This window comes from Chiloscyllium plagiosum, unplaced genomic scaffold (assembly GCF_037043375.1).
Source record: "Chiloscyllium plagiosum isolate Xiang-an unplaced genomic scaffold, Cpla_swu_hap1 HiC_scaffold_7, whole genome shotgun sequence".
Classification (NCBI taxonomy): Eukaryota; Metazoa; Chordata; class Chondrichthyes; order Orectolobiformes; family Hemiscylliidae; genus Chiloscyllium; species Chiloscyllium plagiosum.
Window position 1 is genome coordinate 45,418,724 of NW_028270145.1, and position 20,555 is coordinate 45,439,278.

General features: G+C 38.4%; 1 protein-coding gene across 6 annotated transcripts in view; it reads right to left on the reverse strand.

Annotated features, from left to right (window-relative positions):
* Positions 1 to 20,555, reverse strand: part of itprid2 (ITPR interacting domain containing 2) — a 158,234-nt gene that overhangs the window by 15,385 nt on the left and 122,294 nt on the right. For all 6 annotated transcript variants that reach the window (XM_043693469.2, XM_087988967.1, XM_043693468.2 and 3 more), the window contains 4 exons: positions 12,977 to 13,062; positions 9,774 to 11,036; positions 9,304 to 9,381; positions 5,000 to 5,127 (listed from right to left, as the gene is read on the reverse strand). In XM_043693469.2, the coding sequence (XP_043549404.2) occupies positions 5,000 to 5,127; positions 9,304 to 9,381; positions 9,774 to 11,036; positions 12,977 to 13,062 (1,555 nt within the window). The remainder of the gene's footprint in view (positions 1 to 4,999; positions 5,128 to 9,303; positions 9,382 to 9,773; positions 11,037 to 12,976; positions 13,063 to 20,555) is intronic.

Here is a 20,555-nt window from a genome sequence, read left to right on the forward strand (position 1 = left end):
ATAAAATACTCAATCTTCTCTTTCTGCTTTAAATGCTCTTGACATATGTTACATTTCAATATTTGAGGACATTAGATATTCAGCGCTTTCATGTGGCATACTTGAAGCAATTCAGAAAGCAATGACCATACTGTCACTGCCTTATAGCTAAAGCAATGAACTATTCATCACAGTTTGCTCTCAGACACAATTCTGGATATGAAATCCAATTCAGAGCAACAATAAAATCCAGAGGATTGGCTTGACATTTTAACTGAACTGAACATTTCCACAATACTTAAAAGAAATAGAAAACTCGTACAACATTACTTTGAAGACAAAACTAAACCTAATTTCAGTAGAATGGATTGAAGGCATTTTTAAAAAAAGAAATGAATAAAATATTCAACATTGCAAAAACCCTGCAGTCTGATGACAATGACTTGAGATGATCAGCATTTCTTCTGTGAGTTACATGCACTTAGTCCTATTTTTAAACTTTTTTTTTGGGGACTCACATCTCATTCCTAATCTGTGTTCTTATATTGCATTATTATTTCTCAGTGCAGATAGGAATTAATTATCCCACTTTGCTCTTGACTCACTTAAACCTGTTGTACTGGCCCCTTTTAAGATAAATTAACTTACTCTGGGAGAAAGGTATTCACCAGGGAAACTTATTTTTAAAAATTAACCTTGTTACGACTAACCTTGGGTAAAAAAGGAAGGGGACCCAGTTCATCCCTTCTCACCTGGGTGCTTAATGATTCAAGATACTCATCTGGAATGGTAACAAATTGGGGAACCTCAACCAGCGAATGGTTGTAAGACTGTGTAAAACTAGAGACCAGAAAGCTTTTTTTAGGCATTGGATAGGTATATAGAGGATAGTGGGTTAGTGTAGGTTAGGTGGGCTTGGATCGGCGCAACATCGAGGGCCAAAGGGCCTGTACTGCGCTGTATTCTTCTATGTTCTATGTTCTAAGCTAAGGGAGCACTTTTGCATGGTTACAAATTCTTTGCTATCTCCGAGGTGTTAGAATCAAAACTGCTCAACCTCGCTCCAAAAATGTAGCACAAAAAGAGCCAAAAAGAATTTCAATGAAAACTTAATATAAAAGCATGTGAAATCTTGATCATCTGTTGCAGTTCAAAATTGTTTCTCTTCATAAGCCTGGTACATGGCCCAAGGCTGCCTTTGAAATCTGTCGTGTCCTAATTGCTAATGCTTTATTTTAGAAGATTTGGATGGGTCAATGAGAAACTGGTAGTCCTAGTCTGGTGCTTTTCACTAACTGTTCAACTACAGCCACATGCTGCACAATTATTTGGGTAACTGGCAATCTCAATGGCTTGAAGTTTCAACTGGGCTATACATTTGCTGTTCTAAGGTTGTGCCATACTGACATATTAGGAAATGGAACTATTGGAAACACAGCATGCATTACAGAGATGGTAACATTGACACCATGTGTTGATGTGCACAGGCATGAAGAATTGAACTGCCACCTTTGATGGTGCGTCTTTCTATGTTCCACCAATGAGTAGGTTTACATCATGACAAAACTGACTTTGTTGGCATGTAGGTGGTGAGTAGAAAGAGTTTGGATTTTTTGACCAGAAATCAAGCGTTGACTTTTATGTGAGTTTGACTGCTACTTAGGAATAAACCATTCTTGAAACTAATGACTGATTCACAGTAGAATTTGGAAATAGTTAAGACGACAGCTCAAAGATTCATGTACATTTTAGAGAGGAGGGGTGTGGAGATCGGGAGAAGTGCTTATGCAGTGGCTGGAGATCAATGGTGTACCTTTTAACTTACATGAAATCACCTGAATACAGAAGTTCAATGCAGGTCAGTAAAATTCATGGATCACACCAAGTTTGGTAGGACTGTTGAAGTGGAGGGGACAAATTGAGATAAGTGAAGAATTTATCAAAATAATAAGCTAGTGTAATAGGAGAAGATTAAATTGCTCATAGAGATACAGCTGGAAGAAAATACAAGTAGGATGAAAAAATAGAAAGAAACATGTTTTCGTGGGTGGAAACAGAGTCATTAGGGACAATCAAGCGACTGCTGGACATGCACATGGACAGCAGTGACTTGAGGGGTGCGTAGGTTAGGTTATTTTATCTTATTTTAGATTAGGAATAATCCTCCGCACAGCATCATGGACCAAAGGGCCTGTTCTGAGCTGTACTTTTCTATGTTCTATGTATACTACCGTATACATTCTCAAGATGTCTCAACATGCTTCACAGCTAACAAGTTATTTTTTAAACAAATGTGAATGCCCAAAAGGCAGAGATTGAATAGAGACAGGGCTGAAATTATCCATGAATAGTCTCAAATTAGCAAAACATCATCTAGCTACCATAGTAGACTGAAGCTCAATGCAGCTAAGTATAAAAGCAAGAGGAATGCTCGACTAAGTGGGCAATACTGGAGCTTGCGTTGGAAGGTGTCATGCTGAAATTATTGATTGTCCTGGTCAAACTACATCTTTGAATTATGTAACTTAGAGAAAATGCTGCAAACAGACAGGTGGTCAGGTAGCAACTGATAAGAAAACACACGTTAACATTTCAAATGCAGATCGTTCCTCAAATGGTAATCATGTCAAAGAGAGAAACAGGATTTCTTCTTGTTGAGCAGATTTGGAGGAGAAATGGCAGTGAATTAAATGTAAATGCCAAAAAAGTATTTTGCAGCCAGTCTGATCATCAGGATGTGATAGATTTTCAAACCTTGGAGGAAATACTGATAAAAGATTACACCATCAGTCCTTATAAAATATACATTAAATCTAAAGGCTTTTTAATCTTAAAACCAGACAACTGAGAATTTACAAATCCATTAAGTAGACACTTTATAAAAATGAACTGACAATAGATCTGGCAACTTGAAACTGACTGTAACCAGCCTGAACACTTGCGACCTGGTTTACACTAACATTATATTTTAGTCAATGAAGATTATATATTATACTAGACATCTAGGGATATACATTTATGACAATATAACATGCAACAGACTAGGAGCCTTGTCATGAAAACACAAGAAATGGCAGGAGTAGGTCATTTGGTCAGATTGAAGCTGCTCTACAAGTCAATGATTCTGCCTGAAACAATTGCGGCCCCAACTTCACTTTCATGCCTGTCCTCCAATAACTCTAGACTCCCTTGTCTAGAAAATATCTGCTTGGCAGCCTTGATATATTCAAAGACTCCCAACTTCTACCACTCTCTTGGGGAGACAATTCTAAAGATTACAAAGCTCAGAAGAAATTCCTCATTTTCTCCTTCCTAAAGGGGAGACCCTTTACTTTGAAGAGTCACCTGGTTTTAGAATCCCAGATGAGCGGAAACATTAATCAAAACATAATTCTCCCACTTTAATCTTTGAGCCACGTGTTCAACCATCACATCTTATTTATTGTATGTCAATTTTATAATAGCTCATGTAGTGTTTTTGTTTTTTAATTAGTCCCTAGATGTTTATGAAATCATTATGACTCAGAAAGGCGCATTTGACACATCAAGTCCATGCTGATTCTTTATAGAGCAATCTAGTCAGTTCCACTCCACACCACACCCAAAACGTTCTAACCCTATCACCCAATAAGACTTTCTCCCCTTTAGTGCCTAACCAACTTCCATTCCAGCACTGCTTTAACACAATTAAATGTTTTAATACTTTTCTTCAGCATCAGAGGAACTCACTAAACACAGTTACGTGCCATTATGTATGAAGCCAAATTAGAGAACATTATAAAAAGCCCAATGTGATTTTAACCCGATGGGTCAACTCTGCCCAACAATCTGTAACGAGGTGCTACGTTTGATGAGGAACTCATCTAAAGACACACAGATTATTAGGATCAGCATGAGGCAGCTTTTAGCTTTCATTTTATTCTTGACTATTATTTAGAGTCCTTGCTTTGCAGAATGCCTGCTTTGGATGTTAAATGAGGCTTGGTTGTTAAAATTATCCTCCTTTGGCAGATCCTCTTTCTCAGTCCTACCTATGCCATTGGCAACCATTTGACAACTGGATCAGAACTTTTAGATTCCAAGTTCCACTCGCAAACCAAGGATACGGTCTCAATCTTCAAACTGTGAGGCAGCACAGCCTCTGGAACTCTCAATCTAAGCTGCATAGTATGGTATCCATTCTCCTAACTAAAGGGTCTCCCACCATTCCCCTTATACGCCCTCTCCTTGAAAGGCCAATCCTACAGCACAGTGTTGTCGTTAGTTTGTCTAACATCCCTGCAATGCATGCTCTCATGGATCTAGGAACTGTCAGTTAGCTTTCAACTTCTTTCACTTTTCAAACAGTATATCTTACTAAATGGCAGTGAAATGCAATTAATTTTATTTGATGCAATAAAAGCTTTGTTCAGTAACTCCTAATGAATTTAAATAAAATCTTCTGTGTTGTCTTCTCCAATTAAATATCTCCTACATTTCCTGCACTCAAAATGCACTACACATATTAACAGTTTTGTAGGGAGATTACCTATTTAGTATGGACTTAGGGGAAAAAAGTGTAAGTTTAAAAAAAAAATGGAATAAATGGAAAAAAATGGCAAAATATATGGAATAATATCGTACAGGTACACAAAATCCAAAATCCGAAAAGCTCCAAAATCCGAATAACTTTTTGTGAAACTTTTCTCTCATTAACAAGGTTGTTTGGCGTGCAAACAGTTAAACCAACTCCACACCCACTTGACCCACATCACTCAGACGTGACATGGGGGTGTGACATGGTAGGCGTCAATTCTGTCTCAGGGCCTGTAGCACTCACAGGTGAGTCTGCTATTTGGTAAGATTTTATAAAATTTAATGGTTAAACTGTTACTTATTCAGAAATCTAAAAAATTCCGAATTCCGAAAACCAGTTGGTCCCAAGGGTTTTGGATAAAGAATTGTGTATTTGTATTACAAAAGGAATAAATGAAAATAAAATCACTACTGATAAATGAACGGCAAGGCTTTAAATTCTCACCTCTCCTCATCAGATAAATGCTGATACACCAAAGTTTGCTGCCTCAGCATCATGAATTCCAAGTCCATCATCTGTGTTCTAAAAAAATTCAGATTCCTTCTCATTATCTGCAACTCTTGATATGTCGTCTGAAAAAAGGTTTTGAAGAAAAACTTAATGTTATAGGTGCAGTGCATTGGTTGAGATTTCGCATGAAAGTAAATTTAATGCCACCTGTCATCAAGCTAATGTGTACTTTAGCTTTTAGACATTGCTGAACACTGAGACTCTCTGATGAATTTAGACTTTGGCTTGCTAATACAGTACTGTGTATATCTTAATTCAATGCTGGTACAATGGTAAGATTTTACATTAATGCATTCCTAAATGAAATAGATCATTTGCTGAACATGTTTTGATTAAAGGAAGGAGATGCCTGTCCAATGAAGATATACTTCAGTTTAGAAGCAGAGTCATGATATCATTAATTCATGTCTTTCAAAGTATAATTACCTTTTTGTGATATTCACTAAGAGCTTTTTGTCCCCCAAAGCTCCAAAATAATGCAACAGCTTATAAAACAGTAATTAGAGCTCCTGGAATTTGAGGAAATCAGCTCCAACACCTAAAATACCTCAAAACAAAAAAGGAACAATTCTTACACCCACAATTGTTTTTCAGTCCTCCATTTTGGACGATCAAGAATCATCATGAGGGGCACGGATAGGATAAATAGTCAAGATCTTTTCCCTGAGGATGGGAAGTCCAAAACTAGAGGACATAGGTTTATGATGAGATGTGAAAGACTTAAAAGGAATCTAAGGGGCAACCTTTTCACGTTGAGGGTAGTGCATGTATGGAATGAGCTGTCAGAGGAAGTGCTGGAGGCTGGGACAATTACATTTAAAAGGCATCTGGATAGGTATCTGAAGAGGAAGGGTTTAGAAGGATATGGGCCAAGTGCTGGCAAATGAGACTAGACTTATTTAGGATATCTGGTCAGCATGGCCGAACTGGACCAAATGGTCTGTTCCATGCTGTACATCTTTATGAATCTGTGACTCTGAGTGTTAATAACACCAATAAACCTGGAATGAACATTTAGAACATAGAAGAATACAGCGCAGTACAGACCCTTTGGCCCTCGATGTTGCACCGATCCAAGCCCACCTAATCTACACTAGCCCACAATCCTCCATATGCCTATCCAATGCCCGCTTAAATGCCAATAAAGAGGGAGAGTCCACCACTGCTACTGGCAGGGCATTCCATGAACTCACGACTCGCTGAGTAAAGAATCTACCCCGAACATCTGTCCTACACCTACCACCCCTTAATTTAAAGCTATACCCCCTCGTAATAGCTGACTCCATACGTGGAAAAAAGTTCTCATGGTCAACCCTATCTAAACCCCTAATCATCTTGTACACCTCTATCAAGTCACCCCTAAACCTTCTTTTCTCCAATGAAAACAGCCCCAAGTGCCTCAGCCTTTCCTCATACGATCTTCCTACCATACCAGGCAACATCCTGGTAAACCTCCTCTGCACCCGTTCCAGTGCCTCCACATCCTTCCTATAGTATGGCGACCAAAACTGCACACAATACTCCAGATGCGGCCGCACCAGAGTCTTATACAACTGCAACATGACCTCAGGACTCCGGAACTCAATTCCTCTACCAATAAAAGCCAGTACGCCATATGCCTTCTTCACCGCACTATTTACCTGGGTGGCAACTTTCAGAGATCTGTGTACATGGACACCAAGATCCCTCTGCTCATCCACACTACCAAGTATCCGACCATTAGCCCAGTACCCCATCTTTTTGTTACTCTTACCAAAGTGAATCACCTCACACTTAGCTACATTGAACTCCATTTGCCACCTTTCTGCCCAGCTCTGCAGCTTATCTATATCCCCCTGTAACCTGACACATCCTTTCTCACTGTCAACAACTCCACCGACTTTCGTATCAACCGCAAACGTGCTCACCCAACCTTCTAGCCCCTCCTCCAGGTCATTTATAAAAATGACAAACAGCAATGGTCCCAAAACAGATCCTTGCGGAACACCGCGAGTAACTAGACTCCAAGATGAAACTTTGCCATCAACTACTACCCTCTGTCTTCTTCCAGCCAACCAATTCCTAATCCAAACCTCCAACTCACCCTCAATGCCATACCTCCGTATTGTTTGCAGTAGCCTACCATGGGGAACCTTATCAAACGCCTTACTAAAATCCATATACACCACATCTACCGCTTTACCCTCGTCCACCTCCTTAGTCACCTTCTCAAAGAATCCAATAAGGTTTGTGAGGCACGACCTGCCCTTCACAAAACCATGCTGACTATCCTTGATCACATTATTCTTATCCAGATGTTCATAAATCCTATACTTTACAATTCTCTTGAAGACTTTGCCAACAACAGAAGTGAGACTCACCGGCCTATAGTTACTAGGGTTATCCCTACTCCCCTTCTTGAACAAGGGAACCACATTTGCTATCCTCCAGTCTTCTGGCACTATTCCTTCAGACAACGAGGACATAAAAACCAAGGCCAATGCTCTGCAATCTCCTCCCTTACTTCCCAAAGAATCCTAGGATAAATGCCATCAAGCCCAGGGGACTTATCTATTTTCACCCTTTCCAGAATTTCCAACACCTCTTTCCTACATACCTCAAAGCTGTCCATTCTAATTAATTGTGACTCAGTATTCACATCCACAACAATGTCCTGTTCCTGAGTGAATACTGACAAAAAGTATTCATTCAGTGTCTCCCCAATCTCTTCAGCCTCCACACGCAACTTCCCACTACTATCCTTGACTGGACCTATTCCTACCCCAGTCATTCTTTTATTCCTGACATACCTATAGAAAGCCTTGGGGTTTTCCCTAATCCTACCAACTAAGGACTTTTCATGTCCCCTCCTTGCTGTTCTTAGCTCTCTCTTCAGAACCTTCCTGGCTATCTTATAACTCTCAATCACCCCAATTGAACCTTCACGCCTCATCTTTACATAGGCTGCCCTCTTCCATTTAACAAGGGATTCCAATTCCTTATTAAACCACGGCTCCCTCACACGACCTTTTCCTCCCTGCCTGACAGGTACATACTTATCAAGGACACTCAATAGTTGCTCCTTGAACAAGCTCCACATATCAATTGCGCCCTTATCTTGAAGCCTACTTTTCCAAGCCACGCATCCTAAGTTGTGCCTCACCGCATCATAACTTCCCTGCCCCCAGCTATAACTCTTGCCCCCAGCTATAACTCTTGCCCTGCAGTGCACACTTATCCCTCTCCATCACTAGAGTAAAAACACTGTGGAAAATCTGCCCATGAAACAAGTGAAGTGGCAAATATAATGCTCCGTCCCAAAGTTCTACTCATGTTATTTCTTCTATCAAACTGACCTCAGTAATTATTTATCTTGCCAAGTCCAAAATGTATGGGAGTACATTGATGCCATGCAATACCATTTTCAACACTAGCACTGGCTCATTTACTTTGCTTCCACAGCCAATAATAGAGGCAAAGTCAAACAAATAGCTGCAAATGGATTCTTTAGCCCCCCCCCCCAGATAAAAGTCTCCTCTTCTGACAGGTAGAATTTAAGCTGAGTTTGCACCTAATTCTCGTGTGCCCATAACACAAAATGGGAACTCTGATACAAAATGCATTCGTTTATAAATCAATTTTGTTCTGACATGACCTGGTTCCTGCAGAAGATACACTTCCCAGTGTTGCAGTAGGAAGTAGTTCTTTGCAGTTAAGATTAAGTGACTTTTCTTAAGGGTTGCAAGACCCTGCATCCAGCTCCTGTTTTGCTCAGGGAATTCAAACAAAATGTCATGGGATGGAAGGTTCACTGACAACATCTGCATTTACCACACAATCCTAGTCACCCTTCAGAAGGTCATGGTGGGACCACTTTTGTGAATCGCAGCAGTGTCTGTGATAGTGAAGTTGATAAAAGTTACATATGTTACATCAATTCCCATCAAAACACAAAAATTCACAAATCTGTGATCTTCTCACTTGTCCAATGTTTTTCTATAGTGCTGTGAAAAGAGCGTGTGTGTTTTGGCTTAGTCTAGGTATATGAATTAGAAACACAATTAAGCATTAATGCTTAAACTGAAAGCATTTCATTGAAATTTGCACTGTTGAAATGTGATTTGATAACTAGAGATCATAGCAGTTATACTGTACAACACTAATGCAACTGACACATGCCACCCACCAGCACTTTTGATACATTATAAATAAAAACATCAAAAACTAATAGACTGTTTTGGTTTCAGAAAGCAACTTACTTCATACAATGGTAAAAGACCTAATCTTGATGAAGAACAATAAGGAAAGGGCTGATCACTCCCATGAAACATTGGGATCTGAAAACATAAGCAATTTGATTAGCAAGGAGCTTCTTGGAAAGCCAAGAGGCATATTTAAAGTATTCAGATCTTGTACAGATTTAACCTTAATTATTAAGGGAAAAATTGAAGTAATCAAAAGGTAGAATATGTTTCACATTATCAATATGTCAGTGATACACTAATAGGATGCAACCACAGATCTCGATCCCAACTTCTCTCACACAATACAAATGTGAATATGAAATAATGAACAGTTATTAATCTTTCAAATTACACATTTCAGAAATATACGTTTTGTTTGTTACCACTAGACATTGAAGTAAATGGCATTCCAATCACCTCTAGATTTATAAGATAGGCAAAGTAATCTTAATTCCTCAACTCTAAGTGAAATGATGTTTCATTACCCGTGAAAGATTCTGTACTGTGCTTCTAATCTCATGAAGGACTCCACGAAGCTGTGATTCAATAGCAGATGGAGGATTCATGGGAACGTGAGGATAAGAGTGTGCCATGGGTCTCTGGGGATACAAATGTCCAAAAGGTGCTGTACATGTTGCACAAGTAGGTTCCATGAGGTTGGGAGTGCTGCACATACTCCTGGTTCTCATGTGATCATGGAGAGGTTGGCCTTGCCAGTCTGGAGGAAGTGTATGAAGAGAACAGCAAGACTGTGTCAGAGGTGAAGGCATTGGTAACGACTGTGAACTCAACCTATGTTGTGGCATTTCTTGATGTCTATTCCAAGCGAACTGTTTTTCATTCTCTCTTTTCGCAAATGGGATAAATAGTGTTGATCGGCAGGTTGACTGCTCATCTTCATCATTAGTAGGCATCTTCTCCTTTCTTTTCGGGGCAGAGTATTTGTAGGTAAAACAGGGTGAACTGCACTGTGAACCACTGTCTGGTGTTAACTGTACATTTAGTGATGACACAACTCGCACCGGACTGAGCAGTGTAGTTGGAAGTGAGCTGGACCTTTGGAAATTGGATCGCTTCATCTGTGCAAGAGGTTCATTCTTGGGTGATCTCTCTCCCTCTCGCATTATTCGATCATTTGCTTTGGTCACCGGACGTCTTGCTCTTCCTGAGCTACTTGAGACAATATAGGTTTTTGTTTTAGCTCTCTCAAGTACTGTAGTAATTTTATCTATTGACGAAGAAGAAAAACTCATTGCTTCAGCATCCTTTAGATTTAAAGCAGCAGGTTCTGAATAGCAACTCAGGACAGAATCCATGCTACTCTGCCTTTGTCCAGCTTTATGATGACCAGAGTATATAGGAATATCACCTTCACTTTCATACCTTGTGTCACTTTCTGGGTACAGTGTCATGTCACCTTGTGATGAAGATTCTTCATCAGTAAAATCCAAAGCCTTCTGTCCACCTGACTGCGCAGAATTGTCCACATCAGCAGCTTCCTTGCCATCGTTCTCAACCATTGCCCCTTGTGAATCAATCACAGCATCAGGAATTAGTTCTGCCTTCAACCCTAAAATTGTTTCCTTAAGATCCAGAGTCATGTTTTCCACCGGTGTTTGAAATGGAGTGAAAAACTGTTGGTCACAACTCTGAGGAGTTTTAAGTTCATCGATTAATGATGTGACTGTTGTCTCACTATCACAGCTATCAGCACTGCTCCCCATAGCCTGCAGGTAACCATCTGGACCCTTGGATAGACCACAAGAATTAAATGTATCATAAAAATTCAACTCAAATAATTAATTCAATCAATCAGTCACTAGTAGCTTAAATTTAAATGATTTTGTATCCAGTTAAGAAACTCAGTTTTATTTTCATCACTTCAACAAAAAGAGAAAACAGTCAATACTCGGAAATGGGTCAGTAAACATCGTACATATCGTAACTGTTTGCAGACTTCAAATGTGTCTAAAGGGCACAGATCATTTAGGAACTATGCTGCGGTAAAGGTAATTTAGTTTTCACAATAGAGTGTGAGGGTTTGAACCATTGGGTAGAAAAGAACTGTCTCGGGAACTTCTCACCACAAGGATCTCTTCAACCTTTAAATTTGTGGCAAACTAGAGTCACGTTCTCGTACATATGCTTTCCAACAAAACTCTCTATGCTGTTATTCTGCTGGCTCAAGGGAACTCTTTCCTGGAATGGAAACTGCTGCTAAAGTTATTGATCAGCTACTGATTGAAAAGAAATTGCTTCCATAGCTGAGATTTATAGAAAGAGAGGTTTCTGCTTTATTAAAATAACATTAATAGCAAAACAAAATCCATTGTTTTGCGAAATATAAACCCTCAACTAACTACAAGAGTTCTCAAAGTTGATTTTAAATCCCACCAGTGTCTTAGATATTCCCACTGTTTTACTCGATGAAAACAGCCCCTCACACAAATTATTACTTGGAACTGGTCACAAAAATATATTTAGGTCAATCATCTGTTCTGGAAATGTAATGTGTAAAATCTAATGCAGTCTTAGTATGTACACTTAGTATACAAGCCAAATACACTGTAAAGATATTTTGAAATAAATAGTCAAAAAGTTTATTTTATTAATCTTAAATCATTTCAAGTTAAACTCCCTGCAGAAATGATTAGGGAGAAATACGACAACATGTATGAATTTACAAACAGCAACAGTGCATTAATTGATCTGCTGAAAAAATATAAAACAAGAGATTCTAGAAATAAAGCATTAAGTGCCAAGTAACAAGAGGAGAGAATAACATAAGCTCCATAGAATCCAAATATGATACCAGATATGTGTCAACATAGCATCTGAGCCACAAGGGAGGGAACAGTGAATACAGCTGTCCAATTTAAAAATCAATGTTGATTATTTGACAAATACTAGTACCTCCTCAGCTTTTAAAGTTACTGAATACATGACCTACAGCATCTGCTGGGGCTCAGTCACCAAAAAGGTCACCAGTATCCCCAGGTATATGTTTCAACTGCAGATAGAACAGATTTATTAGACATTAAAGATATTCTTAAAAGTCAACAGGACGTGCATTAGAAATCAGATATCCCCCTGACATTGTGTGGCTAATTTAGATGGGTAATTAAAGTGGATACACATTACAGATTAGGACACCTTTAGTAAACGTCATGATACTGTAGTATATTTCTTGTAATAGTAGGGCCTTAAATGTCAATAAGCAATTTGTTAAAAGATATATATAATTTCAAAAAATTGAATACTTGCAAATTTAAAAACAGAATACTGCAAGGATTGCAGATCCAAAATAAAACATACTGCACGGATACAAATCTCTCTGGTCTATTTTAAGATGTTGATTAACCTGCTATAGTTACGCAAAAAAATTGTTACTCTTTTAAATCTGAGTGTATCAGTGTACAAACTGGCAAAAAGTATCCTATATTTTGGAAAAATAGATCCTTCTATCAAGGTTATCAAAGGTTAAGTCTGCAGTTTCTCCTCTCTTCACAAATACTTTTCCTTCACTGTCCCCTTCAAAAAGTCATATAACATTCGAGAGAAAGCATATGGCCTGCTCCTGACCTCTACTGCCTATTATTTGCATTCTCCTTAAAAAAAACCTAAAATGTAACTGTTAAGAAGTAAATTTGAGCACAATTTTCTTTCATTGAAAGTAAAAATGTAATACCTGACACTGTCCAGTCATGTCAGAGGATGGATCTTCTGCAAAGCCGCTGCTATCAGAATGGGAGCTGCTGGTCCTTGTAAAATGTTCTGAAATGTACAGCAGACTTCATTAAATCTGAACCCAAATTAACATAAACACGCAGACAAAGCGTGAGCTAGAAATGGAAATGTTGCACTTAGAATTAATAATGTTAGAATGGAATGCATTGCACAAAAGTAAACTCAAACTGGTTTGAACTAGCATAACAAAGTTGCATTGACTATTCTATTGTCACTTCTAGTTTGCTGAGCATATTCATACTGTAAGCTTACATTTGCAATGAGTTGTTTTACTCATTAAGATGTTAGAGGAGAAAGTGAGGTCTGCAGGTGCTGGAGATCAGAGCTGGAAATGTGTTGCTGGAAAAGCGCAGGTCAGGCAGCATCCAGGGAACAGGAGAATCGACATTTCCTGAAGAAGGGCTTATGCCCGAAACGTCGATTCTCCTGTTCCCTGGATGCTGCCTGACCTGCTGCGCTTTTCTAGCAACACATTTCCAGCTCATTAAGATGTTAACAAAACTCATAGTTGACAACTTGAAAATCTCCCATTTATTCTTGGCATAAATAAAGTTTATACAGATTTCTCAGTCTCAAGGCAAGCCATATGAAACAAAAGCTATTCCTTCTTTGATTGATGCACATTTCATATCAGTATTGTGGTGATCAATACTTCTTTTGATCCTAATATGTAATCTATTTCCCATATTGCTTCTTGTACCAAGCAGCTTGGTATCTTCTCTTCTAGTTTAACATCCCCTCAGCGACTCCTAGCACTATCAAATCAAACAAAAAATAGCAGATTAGATTACTTTCATTCCTGAGGAGGCTTATCTAAAACTTTTGCTCCTTCAGCAGGACACAGATGGATAAATCTTGCCTCCACATTCCATAATTGATTTAGTCTTTCTCTTGGTGCTCCTCTGAACTTTAATTTCATAAATAATTTCATAATAAACTCTCATTTATTAGGAGGGACAGATTTAGATATGCTATTCAACAGCTATCACGATTTTCTCTTTTTCCTTATGAAATTACTCCCTCCACTGAAACATACCTTGCCAGAATGAGAATCTTGCACATAAGGACTAGACAATGTGCTCACAAGTTATTCTATCTTGTAGAGCATAACAGCCACGCTTGATTTATCTTCAGCTGACATCAACGCATGCACAGATTTAGTGGGTGACATTGAAAAATCATCGGAGGCAGTAATCCTAGATAAATTTCTTCTTCCTAACCTGAGGCACTAAGATTGATTGTAGCATGCTGCCAGAATCCTAATCAGACCCGCTAATTTATAAAGGACAGAGAGTGAACTTGAGGCTTGTTTGGCTTAGCTATGCATCACTTTTATCAACTGGGTCATCCGAAGAAAGGCTAAACTTTGATACAAATTAACTCTCAACTTTGCCAGAATTAACATCTGAGAAAGTAATAAAGGACAATTGCTATACAGTTGTTACATGTTTTTTGTGTTATGGAACCAAGAGAGATGTCTATTCCTTCAAATAAAATAATTCATAAAACCACAAAGTAACAGTATCTTACAAAATTATTTACCATCATTTGAAAAGCTCTGATAGGTGCAAACTAACTAGATTTTATCTTAATGGCAGCATATGTTGATTGCATTGTAAATTATTGTTATTTAACACGCTGCTATAAAGCAATTTATATTAATGTTACTTAGGACATGAGCAATTTTAAAATATTGTACCAAATAATCATGTTTTCTGATCAAAGTACAGAGAGGTGTTATCTGATTAGTTATGATCACACAGAATGGAAGGAAATCTGTCAATTATCAACCAGGTTGCAAAATCAAAATCAACTCTATGCAGCTCCAAGTTTACTTTACCTCCATCAAAAAAAATATTGTGCTGTAACTTCTGGCCCCATCTGTTAGTTTCTACGCACCAAACAAGTCATTTTCAGCACATGCATAACAGCTCTTCTATCAATGATGCATCAGTAAATCTTGTACACTTTTACAAAGGGAACCAGCAACAATTACTTTGGAACCATTTGATGAACCTAATTAGAAAATGCCCAACATTCATTCTTTAACTGTTCATCAAGAAGAATTGGAATGCAAAGATTTATTCACAAAAAAGTGTGATTAGTAAGTACATGTGATGAACACTTTATTGTAATACAATATGTAAAAAAACCTAATCTAGAAAGTCTGTTTCTACCCCAGTTTTACAATGTAAAACCTGTGCCTAAACATCCAATATGGCTGGTAACATACATTCACATTGGTAAAGGCTTTTGTATAGGGACCCAGAGCCGAAGGCTGTAACAGTCATTTTAATACTCGGCTTCTCCTGAAAATTAATTTGCAACTAACATCAGCATCCATGAATACTCTGTTATTACTGTCAGGTACTTGGCAGCCAAATCAGCCACCTTCAAAGAAAACCTGGAGGCTTCCTCCCAAAAGGCAAACTTGAAAGAAATATTAAATCAATGCCTCACTGCTGGTCACTGTTGTGATTTGAACGAGATTAGCCAGGTGGATCTCAGATTAGGACCTCCCTGATTAGACCAGGTTAACAGTGCCAATCGGGGAGTCCTGGCTGATGGATATAAACAGGAAATCAGAGATTCTGGTCATTCACTTTGAGGGAGCTGGATCAGTGTCAAATACTCTCCAACTGTAATTCAAGGGTGACTTGGTGATGGCACATAGGCCTCTGTGAATTTATTCCAGTTACCACTTCCGATCAGCCCAGTTGCCTTGATGGATTTTACCTGCAACCTCAACTGATATCGGTGTTGGAAAATGTTAGTGCCTTTCAAGACTGTCAAATTTTGCAGGGACTGGTAGCTGCAGCTCACTGATAATAAACAAATGAGGCCCAGCAAATCAACTTCCTGCAGTCCTGTCACTGACCTCTTTAAATACAGGCCTTTTGCTCAACACCAATATCACAACCCAATTCAACTCAACTCCATTTTTGGACTCAAATATTTTGGTGGCAAATTCTAACAACAAAAAACTTCACCAAAACTGAAAACCCCTTTAGTTTGAAACATAAAAACAAATTATCTGTTTTCACTGTAGCATCTGTCTATTATGAGACTTCATAAAAAGTGACTGCATGCTGAAAGTGCTGTGTATTACATATAAACATTGAGTAGGAAATAAGTATCTGACATGGGCTGATTCATGCTGTAAGCAATCTTGCATGTGGTTGGCCTGACCTAATCTAAAGTCAACAGGGATGTGATGTGGAACTTGAGATGTACTTAGTACACAAAGAATGCACAATCAATAAAGCAAATAAAAGCTAACCAGTAATTGCAGGACAACAAGCAAACCCCAGATCTGAAAACATCACTTCCTTGACACTCAGTGATTATAAAGGCTATAGTGTACTTAGACACTTTTAGAGCTTCTTGTTAATATGTGATTTCCTGCTGTTTAAGTTTACTGACTGTTTAGAGATAAAGGAACTGCACCTTCAATCCTAGGCATGAAATCCCTTTTGAATGAGTGAAATTTCTGCTCATATAGACTTGAGCATCCCATTGTAAAATTTCTGCCAATGGCACATGAGCAATCTAAGCACAAACTATGCTCAAAACTTTTCTGCTCAAACTCATTTATATAATCATAAATATAAAAGTCTATCTTGAACCAGATTTTTCAGGACTTATTTTTCCCTTTTTGTTTGTTTTCTGCATTTAAACATATAAATACTTTTAAGCTTGATAACTGTTTTGTCAATGCAGATGAAATGTGCTTACCTCAAAAAAACATTTTTAACAAATATCTAATCTATCACTTGTTAATACAATAAAAATAACTAAAAAGTGAACCACAACAATATATTGGCTTCAATATAGAGTGTGGGGTCAGTTTTAGTAAATAAATACTTTGCTGATATTCAAGAACTATTTAAAAAAGGTACACATTATTACTCTTGCAACTATAAATTAACCATGCTTTTAAGAACTTCCTCAGAGGCCCGATACAGTTTAATTCATGCAAACTCAGTGTGCTGATTAATTGAATTTGTTTCTGTGGCCAGATTCCAGAGATATACTTCTTAAAACAAAGTAAAAGGTTGCAGAAAAGGTCAAAGTCAAGTTTTGCTTGATAATATCCAAGAAATGCCTTGTGACACTTGCCATTAAAGGAACCATATAAACACAAGTTGTTGTAAATCTTTTTCAATATTCACAGAAGAGATTGACTCAGTCATGAGCTGGACATATACAGGAAAGGGAAAAGGCCACTCAGTTCCTTCAGCCTACTTTGTCATTCAATTAGATCATGGTTGAAAGAGGGCCTTATGGTGCACTGGTAGTATCACTAACTTTGGACCAAAAGCTCTGGATTAGAGTCCCACTTGCCCCTGAGATCGCTGTAACACTATATTCTGCATTCTCTTCACTTACCCTGATATACGTGTGTAAGGTATGATTTGTCTGGTTAGCATGCAAAACAATACTTTTTGCTGTATTCCAGTACATGTGACAATAATAAATAAAATCAAATCATAACATGTCCAAGCACATTGATTGAAAAGTTCTCAACTCTTTTAGTTTTCGTATGGAAGGGCAAAATGTGACAGCACAGGCTTGGAGTACAGACAGGCCAGTTCCTTTACCATATTGTTCTTTATTCTATTTACCTGCCTTCTCTCACTGTCCCTCAATGTATCTAGTTAATTAAGGTCTGTGGATCTCAGTCTTGAAAATTGCAATAGCACCAACATTCACAGCATTTAAAGAGATTTCAAAACCCTATATGAAAAAGTACTCTGATTTCAGTTCTGTATGACCAAATTTTTATTTCAGGATTATGCCCCTTGTTATAGGTTCTATCACTAGAGGAATTAGGTCCTAAATTAAATTCACATTTTTAGGCATAATTGACACAATCCAGCTTAATAATGGGTGATTATAGTGGCCTGACTGTCACCCAGTCAGTGCGAGAATCAGTGCAAAAAGGATTTTGTTAACTGATGACTCCTAGTGGAAAATATACGTATGAGCATTGTGTGGGAGCAATGAGTTTGGCTGACACTGCTCGAGATAGAATAAGCCTTTGTTGAGATGTGCATATAAATATGGTCTCATTACATGAGTTGCATGAGGAATTTCAGGGCCCCTTAGAAATACATTTCACCACTAATCAGGGGTTTGAGATACGGAGAGGAGACAGTTTGCAGATCAACAACTTTTAGTGAAATTAATAGAGACCATCATTGATGAGAAGGATATCGAACTAGGGAGAAGAATCGGCGGATATAGCATTCCTCTCTACCAATACCCCACAATAGAAGTTTGGAGTCCAGCAGCTTAGATCACTTAACATTTCTTTGAGGAATTCAGGTAGCACAGGAATTGTCTATGTTGAAGATTAAGAAGTTGGAATTCCTTGCAAGTTTACAAATTGATATACACCAACTCTTCTCATATTGTGACAAAATCAGACATACAGTTGAAAATGCTTGCTACAAATATCAACAAACAGTAAAAAACTTTTAAAAAGCAGTTTATTTCTGAAAACCTCTATTTTAAAACGACCGAAAGCACTTTTATACATTTCCCCCCAAGATTCAGTTAAAACAAGTTCAATGTTTGGAGGCAGATGCAAATTGAATATTACATTTAAAATAGATTGCTCTCATAGTTTAAAAGTATTTTCAATATTTTAATCATTTCTACATAAGCTGTGCCTTTTCTCATAAATGGTAACTACTGTGCTGTGCAATTCTTTGTTTTCATCAAGTGGTGTCAGTATCCACAAGGCTATTGAGACTAAGGGAACATTCATTTGATCAAGGTTTGGTAAACTTTGCAGCCTCCACCACTTCCTCTGGCAGCTCATTACACACACACACACACACACACACACACACACACACACACACACACACACACACACACCACCCTCTGTGAAACATTTGTCCCTTAGATCTCCTATAAACTTTCCCCTAAACCTATGCCCTCTGGTTCTGGACTTCACCACCCAGAGAAAATACCTTGTCTATTTATCCTATCCATGCCCCTCATGATTTTATAAACTTCTTTAACGTCACCCCTCAGCCTCCGATACTCCAGGGAAAATAGCCCCAGCCTATTCAGCCTCTCCCTATAGCTCAAATCCTCCAACCCTGGCAACATCCTTGTAAATCTTTTCTGAACCTTTTAAGTTTCACAACATCCTTTCTATAGGAGGGCTGCACACAATTCCAAAAGTGGCCTAACCAACATCCTGTACAGCCACATGACCTCCCCAACTCCTATTCTCAATGCTCTGACCAATAAAGCAAAGCATACCAAACGCCTTCTTCACTATCCTATCTACCTGCGACTCAACTTTCAAGGAATATAAACATGCACTCCAAGGTCTCTTTGTTCACCAACACTCTCCAGGACCTCACCAATAAATGTATAAGTCCAGCCCTGATTTGCCTTTTCAAAGTGCAGCACCTCACATTTATCTAAATTCAACTCCATCCGCCACTCCTTAGCTCATTGGCCCAACTGATCAAGATCCCGTTGTACTCTGGAGATATAGTGGACAGCAAAGAAGGTTACCTCAATTTTGGTGCCATCTGCAAACTTACTAACTATATCTCCTATGTTCATAGATATACAGAATTCCTGTGCAGAAATAATTATTTGTGGGCGGCACGGTGGCACAGTGGTTAGCACTGCTGCCTCACAGCGCCAGAGACCCGGGTTCAATTCCCGACTCAGGCGACTGACTGTGTGGAGTTTGCACATTCTCCCCGTGTCTGCGTGGGTTTCCTCCGGGTGCTCCGGTTTCCTCCCACAGTCCAAAAATGTGCAGGTTAGGTGAATTGGCCATGCTAAATTGCCCGTAGTGTTAGGGGCAGGGGTAAATGTAGGAGAATGGGTCTGGGTGGGTTGCGCTTCGGCGGGTCGGTGTGGACTCGTTGGGCCGAAGGGTCTGTTTCCACACTGTGAGTAATCTAATCTATCAAGTCAAAATGTAATCCTGAGCTAGAATTACTTAAGAACTAGCTACTTTTCACTTAAAACTGTAAAATTATAGATGGCAGTGGCGGTTTGCAGATGGCGATTTGCTTTCATCATTTAAAATCCTTCTTAGCAAAGCAATAAGGAACTAATAGTTAATTTTTTTCTAAAAATTGGGAGTACCTAAATGGTAGAGGATTAATGACAAATGCTAATTTTAACTACTGTTTCAATCAGTTTCTATTTGCAACTGATACTAATATGCATGAACCGCTTACACATTTAAACTTATTTTAAATTAAAGCTTTAAGTCAATATCTTCCCTCGAAAAATCAGGATACACACATTGAAGCACAATCCTAAAATAAATGAGCGACAGCAAAGGGTCACTCAAACCCCACAAAGCTAACTGCTACTAGATGATGCAATGTTCTAGGGTAGGAAAACATCAACCTGCACAAGATTATTGGCAGATTACAGTAGATATAGAATTTCATGCCAATTATCAGATCATTTCTGAAAAGGTTTAAGCAATTATATCACTAAACAAGAATACCTTTGTATTAATGTCAACA